At 49.4% G+C, this 17870-nt stretch overlaps 2 protein-coding genes across 14 annotated transcripts; both read left to right on the top strand.

Moving 5' to 3' along the window:
* Positions 1 to 3053: 3053 nt before the first annotated feature.
* Positions 3054 to 16985, top strand: MPV17 (mitochondrial inner membrane protein MPV17). Of its 13 annotated transcripts, XR_008379603.1 has the most exons (10): positions 3163 to 3659; positions 4163 to 4237; positions 8121 to 8281; positions 13355 to 13470; positions 13697 to 13789; positions 13884 to 13979; positions 14216 to 14248; positions 14490 to 14542; positions 15446 to 15570; positions 16848 to 16985. XR_008379603.1 is itself a non-coding variant. In XM_053588665.1 (9 exons), exons 1-9 carry the CDS (start codon positions 3634 to 3636, stop codon positions 15513 to 15515), a joined length of 723 nt encoding a protein of 240 aa, XP_053444640.1. In that variant the 5' UTR covers positions 3165 to 3633; the 3' UTR covers positions 15516 to 15583. The 13 variants fall into 13 exon arrangements, 12 of the variants coding, with proteins under 12 accessions (XP_053444645.1, XP_053444643.1, XP_053444640.1 ...); XM_053588665.1 differs by lacking the exon at positions 16848 to 16985 and having other exon boundaries at positions 3165 to 3659; positions 15446 to 15583; XM_053588675.1 differs by lacking the exons at positions 8121 to 8281; positions 16848 to 16985 and adding an exon at positions 10028 to 10071 and having other exon boundaries at positions 3641 to 3659; positions 15446 to 15583.
* UCN (urocortin) lies at positions 16927 to 17867 on the top strand. Its single transcript, XM_053588677.1, has 2 exons — positions 16927 to 17066; positions 17318 to 17867. Exon 2 carries the CDS (start codon positions 17331 to 17333, stop codon positions 17712 to 17714), a length of 384 nt encoding a protein of 127 aa, XP_053444652.1. The 5' UTR covers positions 16927 to 17066; positions 17318 to 17330; the 3' UTR covers positions 17715 to 17867.
* Positions 17868 to 17870: the final 3 nt, after the last annotated feature.

The raw sequence follows: 17870 nt of genomic DNA, 5'->3' as shown, positions 1-17870 counted from the left end.
CTGGGGCAGCGCCTATGGCTGAGTTGGTAAGGTGCCAGCCCCATATACTGAGGGTGGCGGGTTCAAACCCAGCCCTGGCTGAACTGCAACCAAAAAATAGCTGGGTGTTGTGGCGGGCGCCTGTAGTCCCAGCTACTTGGGAGGCTGAGGCAAGAGAATCGCTTAAGCCCAGGAGTTGGAGGTTGCTGTGAGCTGTGTGATGCCATGGCACTCTACCGAGGGCCATAAAGTGAGACTCTGTCTCTACAAAAAAAAAAAATTAGCCCAGCTATGGTGGGCAGCTGCAATCCCAGTTACTCATGAGGCTGATGGAGGAGGATCACTTGAACCCCAAGAGGGTCACAGAGATTGCTGTGAGCTAGGCCGAAGCCATAGCATTCTATACTGGAGCAACAGAATGAGACTTTGGGAGGTGGGGAGAATCAAGAAGTTAAGTCCCTACCCTAAGCAGACAAGGAAACCGAGGAAATCCAGGTCTATTAGCAGCAGAAGGACCACAACCCCTGTATGCAAAGGAGTTGAGTGTCACCCTGTGATCCAGCTCACATTGAGGCAGTTTTGTTTTTTGAGCTGACCAATAATGGAAGTACTGTCTGTTGTCTCATTCTACATAGCCATCTCTTTTCCTTCTTTTGGTGGTAGAAAACCTGAGACCTGGGGACCCACATTATTGAGGCTGCTGGTTGGTTTTGGCAGCTCTGCTCCACCAGAGTTGAGTCTCAGTCCCATTCTTAATCTTGCTCTTTTTCTCTACCAATAGAAACCTTTTTCTCCTGAGGCCACTCCTCTTCTGACCTTCCCAGTGTATCTACTTTGTACTGTCCATTGGTCCTTGGACTTTTCTACCTTTGTCCCTTTGCTCACACTGTTCTTTTTTGGAGACAGTCCCATGTGGCCTTTGGTAGAGTGCTGTGGCATCACAGCTTACAGCAACCTCAAACTCTTGGTCTTAAGTGATTTCTCTGGCCTCCGCCTCCCAAGTGCTGGGACTATAGGCGCCTACCACAACACCCAGTTATTTTGTTGTTGCAGTTGTTACTGTTGTTTAGCAGGCCCAGGCTGTGTTCGAACCCACTAGCCCCGGGGTATGTGGCTGGCACTCTAACCACTGAGCCATGGGCGCTGAGCCAACACACTATTGTCCTAATAGTGTCCTTTTCCATCATCTTAACCTAAGTTCTATTCATCCTTCAAGATCCCATCTTCATTAAAAAGCTTTCCAGTTTTCACCCGGTAAAAGAATATTCTCCCTCCTGTGTGTTTCCAAGAGGGTGGAAGTAAAAAGAGGATGAACGAGTATTAAACACTTGGTCTATCTATCACAGGCACTTTAAGTTATTAATTAAGGATTAATTCTTAATAACTGATGCAAAGTGGGTATTTCCTTTTTTTTTTTTTTGGAGACAGAGTCTCTGTCACCCAGGCTGGAGTGGTTACAGTGGCGCAATCATTGCTAACTACAACTTCTAGCTCCTGGGTTCAAGCATCCTGCCTCACCCTCCAAAGTAGCTCGGACCATGGTAGCATGCACCACCATGCCTAGCTAATTTTTTAAATTTTTTGTAGAGATGAGGTTTCACTACCAGCGATAGCCTAAGCTGGTCTTGAACACTCCTGGTCTCAACTGATCCTTCTGCCTCAGATTACAGTTATGAGCCACTGCACCTAGCTGTTTTTGCCATTTTAATGGTAAGAGGGTAAGCAGTTTGAACAGGTCATATAATAAGTAAGTGGTGATACTGGGATTTGAACCCAGACAATCTGACCTCAATGCAATTTTACAACTTAACAAATTTGGTGTCCTATTATAAATTCAACTCTAGCATGGCGTTTTGCATATAGGAGCCTTTCAGTTAAGGGTTTTTGACATTGAATTTGTTTCCTTACTGTTCCACCAGGATTTGTGGCAGGATTTTCCCTACCTTAATCATACAGGAATTGAGTAAATTAGGGCTAGGCAGGTGGAAAGCTTGTAAGAGTCTGCCTTATAAAATACGGGTTCTGGTTCTTGATCAGCTTCAGTTAAAAAAAAAAAAAAAAATGTAGTACCAGCTACTCTGGAGGCTGAGGCAAGAAGATCGCTTGAGCCCAAGAGAAGCCAGGGCACTACCCAGGGCTACAGAATGAGACTCTGTAAAAGTATGGGCTTCCTGGAGATAAGTAAAGGCCGCCAGGCTGACAAAGCCACTGCCAGGGATATTGTAGAAATTTTCACCGCCCCCAGAAGGATATTTCACTATATTCACAGATTCTTAGCATGTTAAGAATTGGAAGGGGGTTAAGATATCACCTATTATATTGGTTTTCATACACTTAGTTGTGGGCCCCTTTGTTACAAATGGCTCTTTTTAAGGAATATATACTTAAAAAATGAGAAAGAAGAACCTGTAATGAGCCTTCCCTCTCACTTTCCCCTCCCAACATTTATATGAGTAGCGCAGTTTGAACAAATATTACAACTTTCTCATTTAACAGGTGAAGAACCTTAATTAAAGTTTAGTAATGTCCAAGGCTACACAGCGTGTTAGGTATGGGGTCGATATCTAAACGTCTTCTGAGGATCTGTGATTCCAATGCTTTCCATAGACGTCAGTTTTACGCAGCATTTTTTTTTTTGGGAGACAGGGTTCCTTTATGTCGCCCTCGGTAGAGTGCTGTAGCGTCACAGCTCACAGCAACAAACTCTGGGCTTAAGGGATTCTCTTGCCTCAGCCTCCCAAGTAGCTGGGACTACAGGCGCCTGCCACAACGCCAGGCCACATTTTTGTTGCACTTGTCATTGTTTAGCAGACCTGGGCCGGGTTCCAACCCTCCAGCCTCGCTGTATGTGGCTGGCCCCGTAACCACTGCGCTATGACATTTCTTTTTCTTTCTTTCTTTCTTTTTTTTTAGAGATAAAGTCTCACTGCTTCGCCTTCGATAGAGTGCTGTGATGTCACAGCTCACAGCAACCTCAAACTCTTGGGCTTCAGCGATTCTCTTGCCTCAGCATCCAGAGTAGCTGGGACTACAGGCGCCCGCCACAAGGCTCGGCTATTTTTTTTGTTGCAGTTTGGCCGGGGCTGGGTTTGAACCCGCGACGCTCGGCATATGGGGCCGGCTCCCTAATCACTGAGCCACAGGCGTCGCCTTATGCAGCATTTCTAAAGGGACTTTAGGGTAAAGCGCTAGATTATTTGCTGGGAGGACGACAAATATAAAACACCCAGTCCCACACACTCAGAAACTCACAAATGAGGCTAATCAAGAACCTAGAGACACAAAACACCGCTTGCATGCACGCGCTTATAGTTCCCAAACTGGTTCTTTAGACATAAGGATGCAGGACCTCGACCAGTTCTGGGGAGGAGGATGTGGAAGTCGATCAGGGTTGATACAGGCTGGGGCCTCAGGGAGAGAAGGGGCAGGAAGGGGAAGTAAGGCTGGCGGGTCCCACACCAAGGTCCAACTGGGAAAGAGGCGGCTCACAGAGTGGATGGCCTAGCAGAGCCACTCTCCACTGGTATTCATAGCTCAGCCGATTCCCTGGCGTTCCTTTCCTGGACGAAAGGGTCGGAAAGATCCGGGCAGTGGCCGGAAGAGGCGGGACTCGGAACGGAAGTCCCTTGGCCTGCTTAAGTCACGTGAGAGGCGATGTTTCGAGCCCAGCTCGCGCGCAGGTGAGTGGCAGGTGATCCGCGGTCCCTGGCTCAAAGCGTCGAGCGCCAAGAGCACCCACAGGGACGGGCCTTGCTTACGGTGTGGAGTTGGACTCAGGAAGGATATGACCTGGGGTTCCAGTTAAGAGTCTGTATCTGGCGACCGACCAAGCTCACTTTTGGGGGGCCCAGGCTCTGGTTGTAAGCCAGAACAAGCCTGTCCTCATGAGACTCTTAAATTGGGAACGGAGTCCTCCAGGTGGCCTTGCTTTAAGACTAAGCATGGAGTGTTGGGTGGCTAACCCCGGGGGTCCATAGCTGCCCACAGCCGTCCTCTCTTCCCCAGTTGTCTAAGGCGATTTCTGGGATAGGAGATGTCCGAGAAGCATCCCTCCTGTGGCCTCTGCCTGTTTCAGACATATTGGAAGTGGGAAAGGGGAGAGGGAGTGGGACTGTCTTTCGGCTCCTTAATTCTGAGGAGGAGCAGTAGTGGTGGGTGATGTCCTCTACTCTTGACTTGACAGGAAGCATGGCACTCTGGCGAGCATACCAGCGGGCCCTGGCTGCTCATCCGTGGAAAGTACAGGTCTTGACCGCTGGTGAGTGTCCCTCTGGGACCCTAGTGGGACCAGAGCAGGCTGATTTGGAAGGCAGAGGCTCACACCACCTCACAACCCTCTTTTCTTCAGCCCCCTTGAAGGGTTGTCTGTCATCTCAGGCTGTCCCCAATCTATTTTGGAGAGTGGGTCCCTAAGGTAATTTTTTTTTTTTTTTGAGATAGAGTCTCAAGCCATTGCCCTGGATAGAGTGCAGTGGTGTCACAGCTCACAGCAACCTCAAACTCTTGGGCTTAAGCGATTCTCTTGCCTCAGCCTCCCAAGTAGCTGGGACTACATGTGCTCACCACAACACCTGGCTGTTTTTTGGTTGTAGTTATCATTGTTGTTTGGCAGTACTGGGCTGGATTTGAACCCGCCAGCTCTGTTGTATGTGGCTGGCGTTCTAGCTGCTTATGCAGGTGCTAAGCCTATTTTTTTTTTGGCAATTGTCATTGTTGCTTTAGCTGGCCCAGGCTGGGTTTGAAACCACCAGCCTTGCTATATGTGGCTGGCACCCTACCCACACTGAGCCATGGGTGCTGCCTCTAAGGCTGTTTTTGAGGGGTAAGCATGGTAGGCCCAGCTGTGAAGTAGAATTTAAAAGCCCTCAGAAATCATGGCACTCAGTTTTTAAGGAAAAGGCATTGCTCCAGGAGAGACCCCAACTGGAAAACTAACAATAGCAAATACTCCTCTAACATTTTACATATGCAAAGCACTTTCATATTCACCAGATTGTGGGGATCCCACAAAGGGATGTGAGCTAGGATTATTTGACTCCACATTAGATTGCATACTTATTACATTCTGAATCCAGACTCTTACCTGTTTTTCTTAGTATTTTTTATTATGAAATATACAAAAGAATGATTAAGATGTGTATACAGTTTAGTAGTATTAAAACTGAACACTCCTGTCCCCACCTTTGAGATCCCTTGAGCCCCTCACCCTAAGTGATTACCACCTTCCTGAGTTTTACTTATATCATTCTTTCTTTTTCTTCCTTTTCTTTTCTCTTTTTTCTTTACTTTTCTTCCCCTTCACTTTCCCTTTTCCCTTTTTTCTTTCCCTTTTTCCTTTCTTTTCCTTTCCTTAAACAGACTCACTTTGTTGCCCAGGCTAGAGTGCTACAGTGTCAGCCTAGTTCATAGCAACCTTAAACTAGGTTCAAGTGATCCTCCTGCCTCATCCTCCCTAATGGTTGGATCTACAGGCACCCATCATTATGCCTGACTAATTTTTGTATTTTTATTAGAGACAAGGTCTTGCTTTTGCTTAGGCTGGTGCAAACTCCTGATCTCAAGTGATCCTCCTTGCCTTGGCCTCCCAGAGGTATGAATCTCCGCACTGGGCCTCTTTTTCTTTTCCTATAGTTTCCTACTTACGTATGTATCCCTAAACAATATGCTAACCGAATTTTTTTACTCCAAATGTAGTAATTGAGTAGCAGCCTCATAGAGGTAGTGCAGTGACTTACCTGCATTTGTTACCATGTTCATTTTGTGTGTTCGCTAATGTGAAGGGATGGCATGAGGATGAATGAGTAAGTCTTGGGGAAGGATCGGAAGGCCTCTGTCCATTGGGGCACTACAAAAGGTGACCAGGTTAAAATGGGGTCTTACCCTTATAGAGTGCTGTAATCCTAGCACTCTGAGAGGCCAAGGGAGGTGGATTGCTTGAGCTCAGGAGTTCAAGACCAGCCTGAGCAAGAGCAAGACCCCATCTCTACTAAAAGTAGAAAAATTAGCCAGCTGTTGGGGCAGGTGCGTGTAGTCCCAGCTACTTGGGAGGCTGAGGCAAGAGGATCACTTGAACCTAGGAGTTTGAGGTTTCTTTGGTCTGTGACACCATGGCACTCTACACAGGGTGACAGAGTGAGACTCTGTCTCAAAAAAAAAAAAAAAAAAAAAGATAGGGCGGTGCCTGTGGCTCAAAGGAGTAGGGCTCAGGCCCCATATGCTGGAGGTGGTGGGTTCAGGCCCAGCCCTGGCCAAAAACTAAAAAAAAAAAAAAAAGATAGGAGTCTTACCTATGTTTAGAGAGAGGGAATAGGATTCTAATGAGGACCATGGGCTTCTGAAAAGAGTACTGTTAGAAGGGATTGAGGGCTAGTGATAGCCAGAGTGGAACAGGGATCCTCTTACCATAATAGTCCTACATCAGCGCTAGAAACATCACTGTATGAATGGCCAGGAGATGTGCTCTTTTGTCCTGCATTGGGCCCCTCTCTAGCCTCCAGTGCCCAACCACCTTTTGTCCTGTCCTCAGAGTGTCCGTCAGCCTGCATGACTCAACCTGACTGCGTGTATGGTGACTCATGCTGGACAGTGTGGCTGTGATGGGAACTGACACGATGGGCCCTTTGCCCAACCTTAGATTCCCTCAGGGTCTGTAACTGTCAAGGGTTCCCCCTTGTGGCTGTAAAGAATAATCTTTGTAGAATAATCCTTGTTATTTCCCTATCCAAGGGATCTGCAGCTGACAAGGGCCTGGGTGCAGATACGTGGCTGAACTGGGGTTCTGGTCTGTTATTGCTAGAGTCCTTTGGCTCCATATCTTTAGTCTTCCTGAGGCTGTGCTGACATCCCAGCTCAGCCCCGAAGCAACCTGTAGCCCCCTATGACTTTTCCAAACCTTTCAAACTTTTTCTTCCCTGCAGTTCAGTGTATTTTTTTTTTCCTTTTTTTTTTTTTTTGAGGTGGAATCTCACTCTCTTACCCTGGATAGAATGCCATGGTATCATAACTCACAGCAACCTCAGACTCTTGGGCTGAAGCAATCCTTTTGCCTCAGCCTTCTGCGTAGCTGGGACTATGCAAGCCCATCACCTAGCTAATTTTAGAGACAAGGTCCTATTCTTGTTCAGGCTGGTCTTGAACTCCTGAGCTCAGGCATTCCACCCACTTTGGCCTCCCAGAATGCTAGGATTACAGGCATGAGCCACTGCATTCAACCTGGTTCAGTGTATTTGGAACAAACTACAAATAAAGAGGGAAAGTGGATTTAGCTCACTGAGCTATATTTAGACCCCATCACAGTAGTTCTTTTTTTTTTTTTTTTGTAGAGACAGAGTCTCACTGTACCGCCCTCCGGTAGAGAGCCATGGCGTCACACAGCTCACAGCAACCTCTAACTCTTGGGCTTACGTGATTCTCTTGCCTCAGCCTCCCGAGCAGCTGGGACTACAGGCACCCGCCACAACGGCCCGGCTATTTTTTTGTTGCAGTTTGGCTGGGGCTGGGTTTGAACCCGCCACCCTTGGCATATGGGGCCGGCGCCCTCCTCACTGAGCCACAGGCGCCACCCATCGCAGTAGTTCTTATGGTCCCATGGCATACTTATCACACTGAAAAACAGAACAGAGATTTCATACTTGGAGTTAGAAGACCAAGGTTTGTTGAATCTCACAGCCATAGCACTTAGTAGCTACATTAATCAGGACAAGTCAATAAACCTCTTTGGGCCTCAGTTTCCTTATTTACAACTTGAATTTAGTTATATGACTTCAGGGTCCATATAGGAGTTATCTCTGTAAAAAATATTTGGAACTCAAAAATGTTCAATAAATTTAAGTGCTCAAGGGATTGGCTGTTTATATGACTGTTGGGAACCCAGGCATAGCAAGCTATTCTTTTTATAGTGGTGTTTGGATTGGGTTTATTCCACTGCCATAAATCTGAATGTGGGTAATTGTTATAGATTCTCCAAAAAGTAGAGCCTGAAGCTTATGTGAAGATACATTGTTAGGGAGTAGGACATAATTCCATGCAGGGAAAGAGGGAAAACCAGTATAAGGATGCATTGTCAAACTGGCTATTGTGAAGGGCAACTGGTTGTTCAGTCCTTTGGAACTGACTGAGAAACTCTTCGAAATGCTTCCTAGGACTATCTGGATGAATAGTCATTTCTGGAGAAAAGGAGAAATCTTTATCCACTGGCTCCCATCCTACATTGGCCAAAGGTTCACCCCATGGGGTGTTAACTTCCCTCCAGTACTAGGCTTAAAGTGCATAGTCGCTGAAGGCATTAGTAGCAAAGCCCCAGGTATGGCATAGGATCTGTCAGGTTGAACTACAGTAAGTGCTGAAATAAGCCAGTTTTAGCCAAGCCAGAGTCAGGAACTGGGCAGTCTGGGAAAAGTTTTGCTGCATATTCTGCAAAGAGTGTGAGTCAGCTGTATTCCTTTCTTGGGGGCTCTGGCAGTCTCCAGTGGGCCTCAGGCCCAGCTCCATCCATCTTAGGCCACCCTAAGTGGCCCATGACTCCTGCCATGGGAGTCGCTGAGCTCTTGCAGACAGTTCTCTGGAGTCTGATTAAGCCAGGATATTAGGGCTCAGTAGGCCTTACAGCATCCAGTCCAGCCCCTGATACTACCAAGAAGGAAATTGAGGCAAGAAGGAAAGTGACATGTACTGGATCTCACATGGTTACTGGTCAAGCTGGCATTAGAACCTCAAGCACTGCCTTGTGCTTGAGCATACTGGGGCCTCTGAATGCTGAGTGCAGCCCCAGCTGATCTGGGCTTAGATACCTGACTAGCTGCAAACCCTTCATTTTGTCTCATTTGCTAGCAGTAGGGTGGGTTCAGGGAGAGCATTCAGACCAATCCCAGAGGATGCACTCTCCCCTCCTACTGCTGGGCTTCAGCTCCTGCTAGGCTTTGTGCCAGACCAAGTCCCTACCCCAGCCAGCTAGTTAATGGTTGGAGAATGCTGGGAAGGAATGGCAGCACTACTGGCCCCATGCCAACAGCTATACTTGCCGACCCAGGCCTCCTAAACTCAAGGACATTCTTTCTGCTCCTCATTCCAAGAGCTACTTCCTACCCCTCTACTGTTAATGCTTTATTTTCTTGCACATAAGACCCTAAATAAAAGCCAAGAGAGGAGCAAATAGAGGAATTAGGGAATTTACCTCCACCCATGCCCTGGTAAGAGGGTATGAGAGTTGGGGCTTTTCCACCAGTGGGCAGGAGGTGGTCCCAAATCTATCTGTGCTCAGAGGCAGGCTCCCCTCCCACTGGCCCCTGGATCTGGTGGGGAGTGACAGCATAAGAACTGGCACTTACCCAAGGGCATGATGTCACACCTGAGCCAGTGTCTGCTTGCTGGGCTCCGCGCCCAGCCTGTCATTGGGCCTTGCTGCCCAGCAGCCCCTCACCCTGCCCCATCACAGCTCTGGACATGATATGTCTGGAGACCTCCAACCCCAACTCCCTGGAAATAAATCCAAGGGGATGGGAACTATAGCGCTGGAAGATTCAGACCAACCATGTATGTCCAGGAGGTCTAGAGGTGGTTTGGCTCTGTTTGCGCTCTGGGTTGGGGTAGGTGGATGAGGAATCTGAGTGTCTGAGCCCTTTCTGCTTAAAGGATCACTTGGACCAGAGAAGCAGGCCTTGCTCTGTGCTTGGGGCAAAGAATTAGACCACCCTGGAGTTGCTGTAGGCCCAGGCACTTGATCATCCATGGGTAGAGAAAGACCCTCTGGGCACTGCTTTGTCTGAAATAAACAAAACTGCCAAGGGCTACAGAGTGGCACACTGCTTAGCCCTCCTGCTACACTGTCTCTTTGTAGTCCCTTAGGCTTGGTGTCTGGGTGCCTAGAATCTATCTTTCCTCAGAGGCTGCAGGCTTCTGGACTATGGGGCTAGAAGTCAGGGGCTTGAGTTTTTATTTCAGCTCAGCTTTTAGCTTGTTGTGTGACTATTGTAAAAACATACCCCTCTTAAAAATAATAATAATAAATAAAATAGAAACATACCCCTCTTTTTGATTGTTTCTTTCTCAGAAATATTGCTGCCTGTCCTTCCCCCGAGGTGACCAGGAAGAGAGGTAATGAAATTGTGGGGAGAAACGATGGAGAGGAAATGCATTAGTCCAGGGAGTGTCTTTGATATGTAGGTGCTTGGGGGCCATGCTTAGGCAGGAACCCCCCTACAGAGGGGCAGCCAAAGGAGCCTCTTGGTGCCCATTGTCTTCTGTTCCACCTTGAGAGAAGAAGTCTTAGGTTTGGTCCCAACTCCACTCCTTACCAAGTCACCTCATCTCTCAAAGACTCTTCTCTTATCACTAAATGGAGGTGTGACTCCCTACCCCCAGACTTTTTGTGAGGATTAAGTGTGTGAGAGCTCCTTGCACACTTTAAACTTCTTACCACAGTAGACCATCATGCTGTTAGTCCCTTCATTTTAGAAGTGCCTGCCCTGGGCGGCGCCTGTGGCTCAGTCGGTAAGGCGCCGGCCCCATATACCGAGGGTGGTGGGTTCAAACCCGGCCCGGCTGAACTGCAACCAAAAAATAGCCGGGCGTTGTGGCGGGTGCCTGTAGTCCCAGCTACTTGGGAGGCTGAGGCAAGAAAATCCCTTAAGCCCAGGAGTTGGAGGTTGCTGTGAGCTGTGTGATGCCATGGCACTCTACCGAGGGCCATAAAGTGAGACTCTGTCTCCACAAAAAAAAAAAAAGAAGTGCCTGCCCTTTCTTACCGTTTTTTTGTGGAAACAGAGTCTCAATTTATTGCCCTCGATAGAGTGCTGTGACATCACACAGCTCACAGCAAACTCCAACTCCTGGGCTTAGGCGATTCTCTTGCCTCAGCCTCCTTAGTAGCTGGGACTACAGGTGCCCGCCACAATGCCCGGCTATTTTTTGTTGCAGTTTGGCCGGGGCCAGGTTTGAACCTGCCACCCTCCATATATGGGGCTGGCACCCTACCCACTGAGCCACAGGTGCCGCCCTTTTTTTTGAGATAGTCTTGCTTTGTCACCCTGGGTAGAGTGCCACGGCATCATAGCTCACAGTAACTTCAAACTCGGGCTCAAGCTATCCTCTTGCCTTAGCCTCCCTAGTGATTATGCCACAACACTGGGCTACTTTTTTAGAGACAGGGTCTTTTCTCCACCATCCCCTGGCCTAGTCAGGTCACTCTTCCCTTTATGCATGGCTGTAGCAGCTCCCTCCCTGCCAGTGTAGATGGTGACCCCACAGTGTGAGAGAGGATGGAGGGAATTCAGTGCTAACTGCCTGAGGCCAGGGAACAAGCCTTCAGTTCCCTAAGGTCTTTACCCCTTGAGCCTGGCCTGGTCCTTTGGTGTAGACTTAAGAGCTCTCCATGCCCTTTCTCAGAGCAGTCCTATTGTTTGGGGCGGTACATTTGAGATTTTTCCTTTGTTTATTTTCTGGACACCTGCCAGGAACTTCATCAGGTGTGGTGGTGGAGGAAAGGAGAGAACAGAGGTCATCTAGGATTCTATCCTTACCCTCTGGGAGGTTATGTCCGTTCTTGGAAGAGCCCTATCACTTTGGGAGTTTCATGAAAAGGAGAGGAAGGGCGGTGCCTGTGGCTCAGCGGGTAGGGCGCCGGCCCCATATACCAGGGGTAGTGGGTTCAAACCCAACCCCGGCCAAACTGCAACAAAAAAAGGAGCCGGGCGTTGTGGCGGGCGCCTGTAGTCCCAGCTACTCAGGAGGCTGAGGCAAGAGAATCGCCTTGGCCCAGGAGTTGGAGGTTGCTGTGAGCTATGTGATGCCATGGCACACTACTGAAGGTGATAAAGTGAGACTCTGTCTCTACAAAAAAAAAAAAAGAGAGAGGGGCGGCACCTGTGGCTCAGTGAGTAGGGCGCCGGCCCCATATGCCGAGGGTGGCGGGTTCAAACCCAGCCCCGGCCAAACTGCAACAAAAAAATAGCCGGGCGTTGTGGCGGGCGCCTGTAGTCCCAGCTGCTCGGGAGGCTGAGGCAAGAGAATCGCGTAAGCCCAAGAGTTAGAGGTTGCTGTGAGCCGTGTGACGCCACGGCACTCTACCCGAGGGCAGTACAGTGAGACTCTGTCTCTACAAAAAAAAAAAAAAAAAGAGAGAGAAAAAAGAAAAGGAGAGGAAAGGTTGCCCTGATGGGTGTGCTTGGTGGGGTTCAGGGGATGCTGTGTGCCCAGACCTGCTCCGAGTCCAGAAGCCCAGGTCACTTACAGGTGCCCAGCCCTGGCTCCCAGCCTTACCCAGCCGCTTCTGACTAAGCTACTCAGGGGCAGGGCTGTGTAGAGGGAGCAGAGGAAGAGCAGAGCAGTGAGTGTGCAGCCAGCATGGACGTCAGAGCCAGCTCCAGGCCAAGGAATGGGGTTGAAGGATGTGTTTGCCCAGTGCTAATTGAGGGCACAGGGACAGTGGTGGCTGCGGAGCTGGAGGGGGGACTTTCATTACTTGGTGAGATAGATTGGCGAGCTAGAGATCATACGGTCACTCCGAAGCAGCCCTGTAAGTGTGTTTGCTAGAAACCATCACGCTGCAATATCTGACCAGGGGTTCTAAAAATAGTGATGATTTCTGTTTTGGTTTCTGAATGTGGGTGTCTTACTAGGGCCACTTGGAGCTAGGTGTCTATGCAATTAGGGGAGGGGAAGCAGATAACAGAGGCCTGGGGAGAAAAGGCTATTAGACCTATACTCATTGCCTACTCAGTCAGAGGTTGTGAATGAGGAAGTAAGATCGTGTTAAGAGATGACCAGGACTACTTGTGAGGGCTTTTACCAGCTCAACCAGTCATCTTCCTGCCTGGGACCATTTGAGCACCTTTATTTTAGAAAAAGGGTTATTCTTGTTCATGAGTAGATACCAAGGTGAAGGACATTGGCCATGGTCTTGCATTTGGCTGGGGGAAAGGAAACAGGGTTCCTGACCATTCTACGTATGATCTATTCATAGTGCTGTGTCCTGGGAAGAGCAGTGTCTAGGAAGCAAGCCACACGGTTCTTACTTTGGTATTGCACTTACTAGTTACGTGAGATCTTGGACCTTTGTTTCTACATCTACAAAATAAGGGGTTTGGACTAAATTATCTGGAAAGCCCTTTCAATGCTGACAGTGTGTGGTTCTCAGCCTTGCAACCTTAGATTCTCCTTCTATCTGAGGTTTCTGATTCTGACTTCCCTTTACTGCCCAGTGTAGAGTTCCTGAGCCCTAGCCTGTTCATCTCAGTTTCTGACAGGGTACACATGGGGATCACTGTCCTTGGGGTGAGAAAGGCTTTGAGGCAGCAAGAAGGGACTATTTGCCTCCAGAATGAAGCCCTGGGGCTTCTTTCCTTGCTTTGTCCTAACAATACCTGTGTACCCCTCACAGGATCTCTGATGGGCCTGGGTGACATTATCTCACAGCAGCTGGTGGAGAGGCGGGGTCTGCGGGAACACCAGACTGGCCGGACCCTTACCATGGTATCTCTGGGCTGTGGCTTTGTGGTAAGTTCTGCTCACAGCAAGGTTTCAGTGGATTTGACAGTGGTCTTAGTTTTCAATCGCCCTTCAGTTTCCTTCTCAACACCTAAGCCAACCTGCTGCCCTCTTCCATCTTAGTGTCTGCTTCCCTTAGGATTTGTTTTCTGATACTTGGGGGAGGTGCTTTGTTATGTAAAAGTCAAGTGCTCCCCTCACTGCAGCCTGCCCACTGCCTGGGGTTTACTTTCAGGGCCCTGTGGTAGGAGGCTGGTACAAGGTTTTAGATCGGTTCATCCCTGGCACCACCAAGGTGGATGCACTAAAGAAGATGTTGTTGGATCAGGTGAGCAGAAGGAAGAGGGATTCAGGAAGGGTAAGCTGTGTTGGGGACAAGTGGGGATTTAGGCACTCACAGATCTTTAATTTCTCTTCCCTAGGGAGGCTTTGCCCCATGTTTTCTTGGCTGCTTCCTCCCCCTGGTAGGGGCATTCAATGGACTGTCAGCCCAGGACAACTGGGCCAAACTACAGCGGGTGAGCTGGGCAGGTGTGGGAATGGTCTCCAGCCGGCAGGCTGGCAGCTTAGGGGTAGGAGGCAGGCTTCACAGGGACAAAAAAAGGAGCTCTACCTGTAAAATCCAGGCTGTTGAAGGGACGGTCTGAGGGGAGTGGCATGGGAGCATGCTCTGGGATCAGAAGTCTGTGTGCAATATTCACACTGGAGTTGCTCAGAAGTGCACATGTTCATTTTTCCTTCTGTGTCTCCTCAGGATTATCCTGATGCCCTCATCACCAACTACTATGTAAGAGCTGATACCTCAACTGCCTGTTCTCCTGCTTCTTTAAGCCCAGAAATGCCCTGGGACTAGGAAACCCTCTGTTGGGATAATCTCTCATTCTCAGTGTGGGCACCATGCTTAGGGAAGCCCTCACCCAGTTGTTCAGCTTTTTCTTGTGTGCAGAAGTTGGGGTAGGGCCAGGTAAGGTGGTGAATCTGGGTCAGGTGGTTGGGCAGCCATCCAAACTTTACCTTTTCTCTTATAGCTCTGGCCTGCTGTGCAGTTAGCCAATTTCTACCTGATCCCCCTTCATTACAGGTATGACAGATTCCTACTCCACATTAACGGCTGGGATGCTTCTTTAGATCCCCAGTCAACACTGTGTCCTGATCAGAGCTCCCTGGCTCCCAAGCATTTTATTCTGAACTTCTTGCCTTTATAGAAACTGTCCCAGAGTGTCAGCCCAGTGACCCTTCCATCTCCCTCAGGAGGATCTTGCTTCCCCCACCCTTATCTCCATCCTGCCTGAGTTCACTTCCTTTGATGGCCTGTCTACAGGGACAGTGCCTAGGGTGCTGTCACCTAGGTTAGGCAGAAAGGTAGGCCAAAAAACCAAGTAGGAGGCTGGCCAGGTTAGTTCACTGCAAAAGTATTATTTTACCTTCACAATAAAGATAGCTGCTGACCTGCAATAAAAAACATAGTGGAACTCAGGATGAATGGTGAAAAATGCTTAGAAGTGACAGGTCTTGGGGATAGGGAATTATGAAACTCTTCAGAGGGGACATGCCCAAAATTTACACAAATAGCATAGCTAAAAGAAATACATATTTATGAACCAAATCCTAAACATTAGGATCCTTTGCAACACTCTAAGATACTAGAGCAAGGTTAATTTAAAATAAAAGTGCTCTTTTGTAGAAAGACATTATTTTGGAAGATGAAATCTCCACTGGTATAAGACAGATCAATGTATTTACAAGGGGTCTGCACAGGGGTATGAGTAATACCCGTGGCAAGAGAGCTGCCGAGGGTATTTAACCTCTGTGTTTCATGTGGAGACAGAGCTCTAGTGTGTCCTCTGGTTTGACCTACAGTCTTTTCATAAGTACTGGAGGAAGGCAACCTAAATCTGGGTGTTCTCTCTCCCACTGCACTTTCCCATCCCTATCCCCGAGCATGCTCCTCACTCCTCTTCACCATGCTATTCCTGTCCCTTAGGTTGGCTGTTGTCCAGTGTGTTGCTGTTATCTGGAACTCCTACCTGTCCTGGAAGGCACATCGACTCTAAGTCTGCCTTGCTTCATCGTTTCCACCTAGCAGGGATGCAGCTTGACCCTGGAACGGTCAGACATCCTCCTAAAAGTGGGCACATCAATTTTCCCTGGGGTTAGGTTACTGGTCAGAACATCATGGTATTAGTACCCTGAAATACCTCATTTCACTCTGAAATGTAAACTCACTGCTTTTTTTTTTTTTTCGGTTTTTTGGCTGGGGCTGGGTTTGAACCCACCACCTCCAGCATATGGGACCGGCGCCCTACTCCTTGAGCCACAGGCGCCGCCCCATAAACTCACTGCTTTTTGAAATGGCTAAAGCCTTTATAGCAATCTTATTCCCACCTCATACTAGGCATTCTGTACATATTTGTTGACCCTTATGATCTTGTCAACTTTACACTCATATCCTACCTAGCAAATGCCACTTGTTCCACTCTTCATAGACACATCTGTTACTGTAACCCAAGTCCAGCCCTAGGGCAGCTCCAGCTCTTTGGGGACCCTCCTCAAGCCCTTTTTATGGTGCCTTAGTAAATACATTATTAAACACGTAATCTGGAACCTGAAGAGGTAATGAGTAAGTTTTTAAACAGAAAACTACTGGAGAGTCAACATTTCTAGAGCTGGAAAGAAGACCAAAGACCACCAAGCCCAATCTTTCCAAATGAGGACACAGAGGTCCATTGAAGGGAGGTGACCTGTCCATACCTGGAGTTAATGATAGAGTGAAAACCTGAGCCCAAGTTTCCTTACTTCCTGCCCAGTAATCCTAACCTGAAGGTCATAGGCATAGTAATGCTGCTGCTGTGATTCTCAAGAGAAAAGCTGAACTTTGCTAAACTACCACTTTGGGCAAACTCAGGAGCAGAAGGACCAGCCTTTTGTGATCTTAAAGCACCTGTAAGCCAAAGACTTATATGGTGCCTCAATCAGCTCTAGAATATAGACCCAAGAGCTGGGAAAAGATCAAGAATCCCGGGAACTTTTGGTTATGTCAGACCATCTCTAGTCAATCTCACAGTGTTGGCTGAGTGCCAGTTTTGCAATCCTGAGGGCCTCAGTTTGCAGAATTAATATATAGTTGGGACTAGGGAATGGATCTGAGCAGCGTGGGGTTCTCCCAACGCCAGAGGTCCCTCCTAAAAACAGAGAACAGGGTCAGCACCATGGACAGCCCCACGATCCCCCCTCCCTGACGTGTGCCATAGAATAAACGACCCAGGATTGGTCTGATCCGGGGAAGAGGCCTTCACTAATAGTTGTTCTAAGCGGGGCAGAGGACTCTGTCTTCCAGAGTAATTTTTATGCCCTAGCTGGCATCTTGCTCTCCCTGCTGCTCTCAGCGCTATCCTCAGGGACGCGAAGTCTAGTGTCCGGAGGTGCGCTCCTCTGAGGCTTCTACAATCATTGCATGTTCTCCGCTGACGTCAGTCGGAGCTGTCCTGGCACTATATAAGGCTGGCGGCAGTCCCGGGGCCGACCCCGTGTTCCCCACTCGGCCCTTTCTGAGGGACAGAGACCGGAGCTCCGTGTGGGACTGTACAGGCGCTCTCCGACAACCTGTGAGTGGTTCAGAGCGTCCGCTCAGATTCCCTCTGCTAGGACTCTGCGTAGCTCACACTGCGACCTGTCGGAGGGAGGGTGGGTGAAAGGGGTGGAACAGGACTGGAGCGCGGCTGGGGCTGGAGGGCCGGCTGCAGTCACCGGGCGGCTGCGGGAGGAGCCTGGTGGGGCGCAGGGTGTGCGCGGGACGGGAGTGCGCCCCCTACGGCTGCCCCAGGCGCGCTTCACCCCGCGCTACCCCTGTGTCCAGGGCCGGCGGCACCATGAGGCAGGCGGGACGCGCGGCACTGCTGGCGGCGCTGCTGCTGCTGGCACAGCTGCGCCCCGGGAGCAGCCAGCGAAACCCAGGGGTGTTAGCGGCGGCGGGGGTCCAGGACCCGAGTCTGCGATGGAGCCCCGGGTCGCGGACCCAGGGCGGCGGGGCACGAGCGCTCCTCTTGCTGCTGGCCGAGCGCTTCCCGCGCCGCGGCGGGCCCAGCAGGTGGATATCTGCGACTGCAGGAGAGCGGCCACGACGGGATAACCCTCCGCTGTCCATCGACCTCACCTTCCACCTACTGCGGACCCTGCTGGAGCTGTCGCGGACGCAGAGCCAGAGGGAGCGCGCCGAACAGAACCGCATCATATTCGACTCGGTGGGCAAGTGATCAGCCCGGTTTGTGGCCACGAAAACTTTGACCCCTTCCCCTACCCCAGGGCTGGGACATGACCTACTGGAACTGACCCAGTCCCGGGGACACCCCGAGCACACAACCTGACTTTTCTTTCTTTCTTTTTTTTTTTTTAAATAAAAGTGCTGAAGA

The sequence above is a fragment of the Nycticebus coucang genome, chromosome 4 (assembly GCF_027406575.1).
Source record: "Nycticebus coucang isolate mNycCou1 chromosome 4, mNycCou1.pri, whole genome shotgun sequence".
NCBI classification, from domain to species: Eukaryota; Metazoa; Chordata; class Mammalia; order Primates; family Lorisidae; genus Nycticebus; species Nycticebus coucang.
Note: the sequence above shows the minus strand (reverse complement) of the source record. Positions and strands in the feature narration are given on the sequence as shown.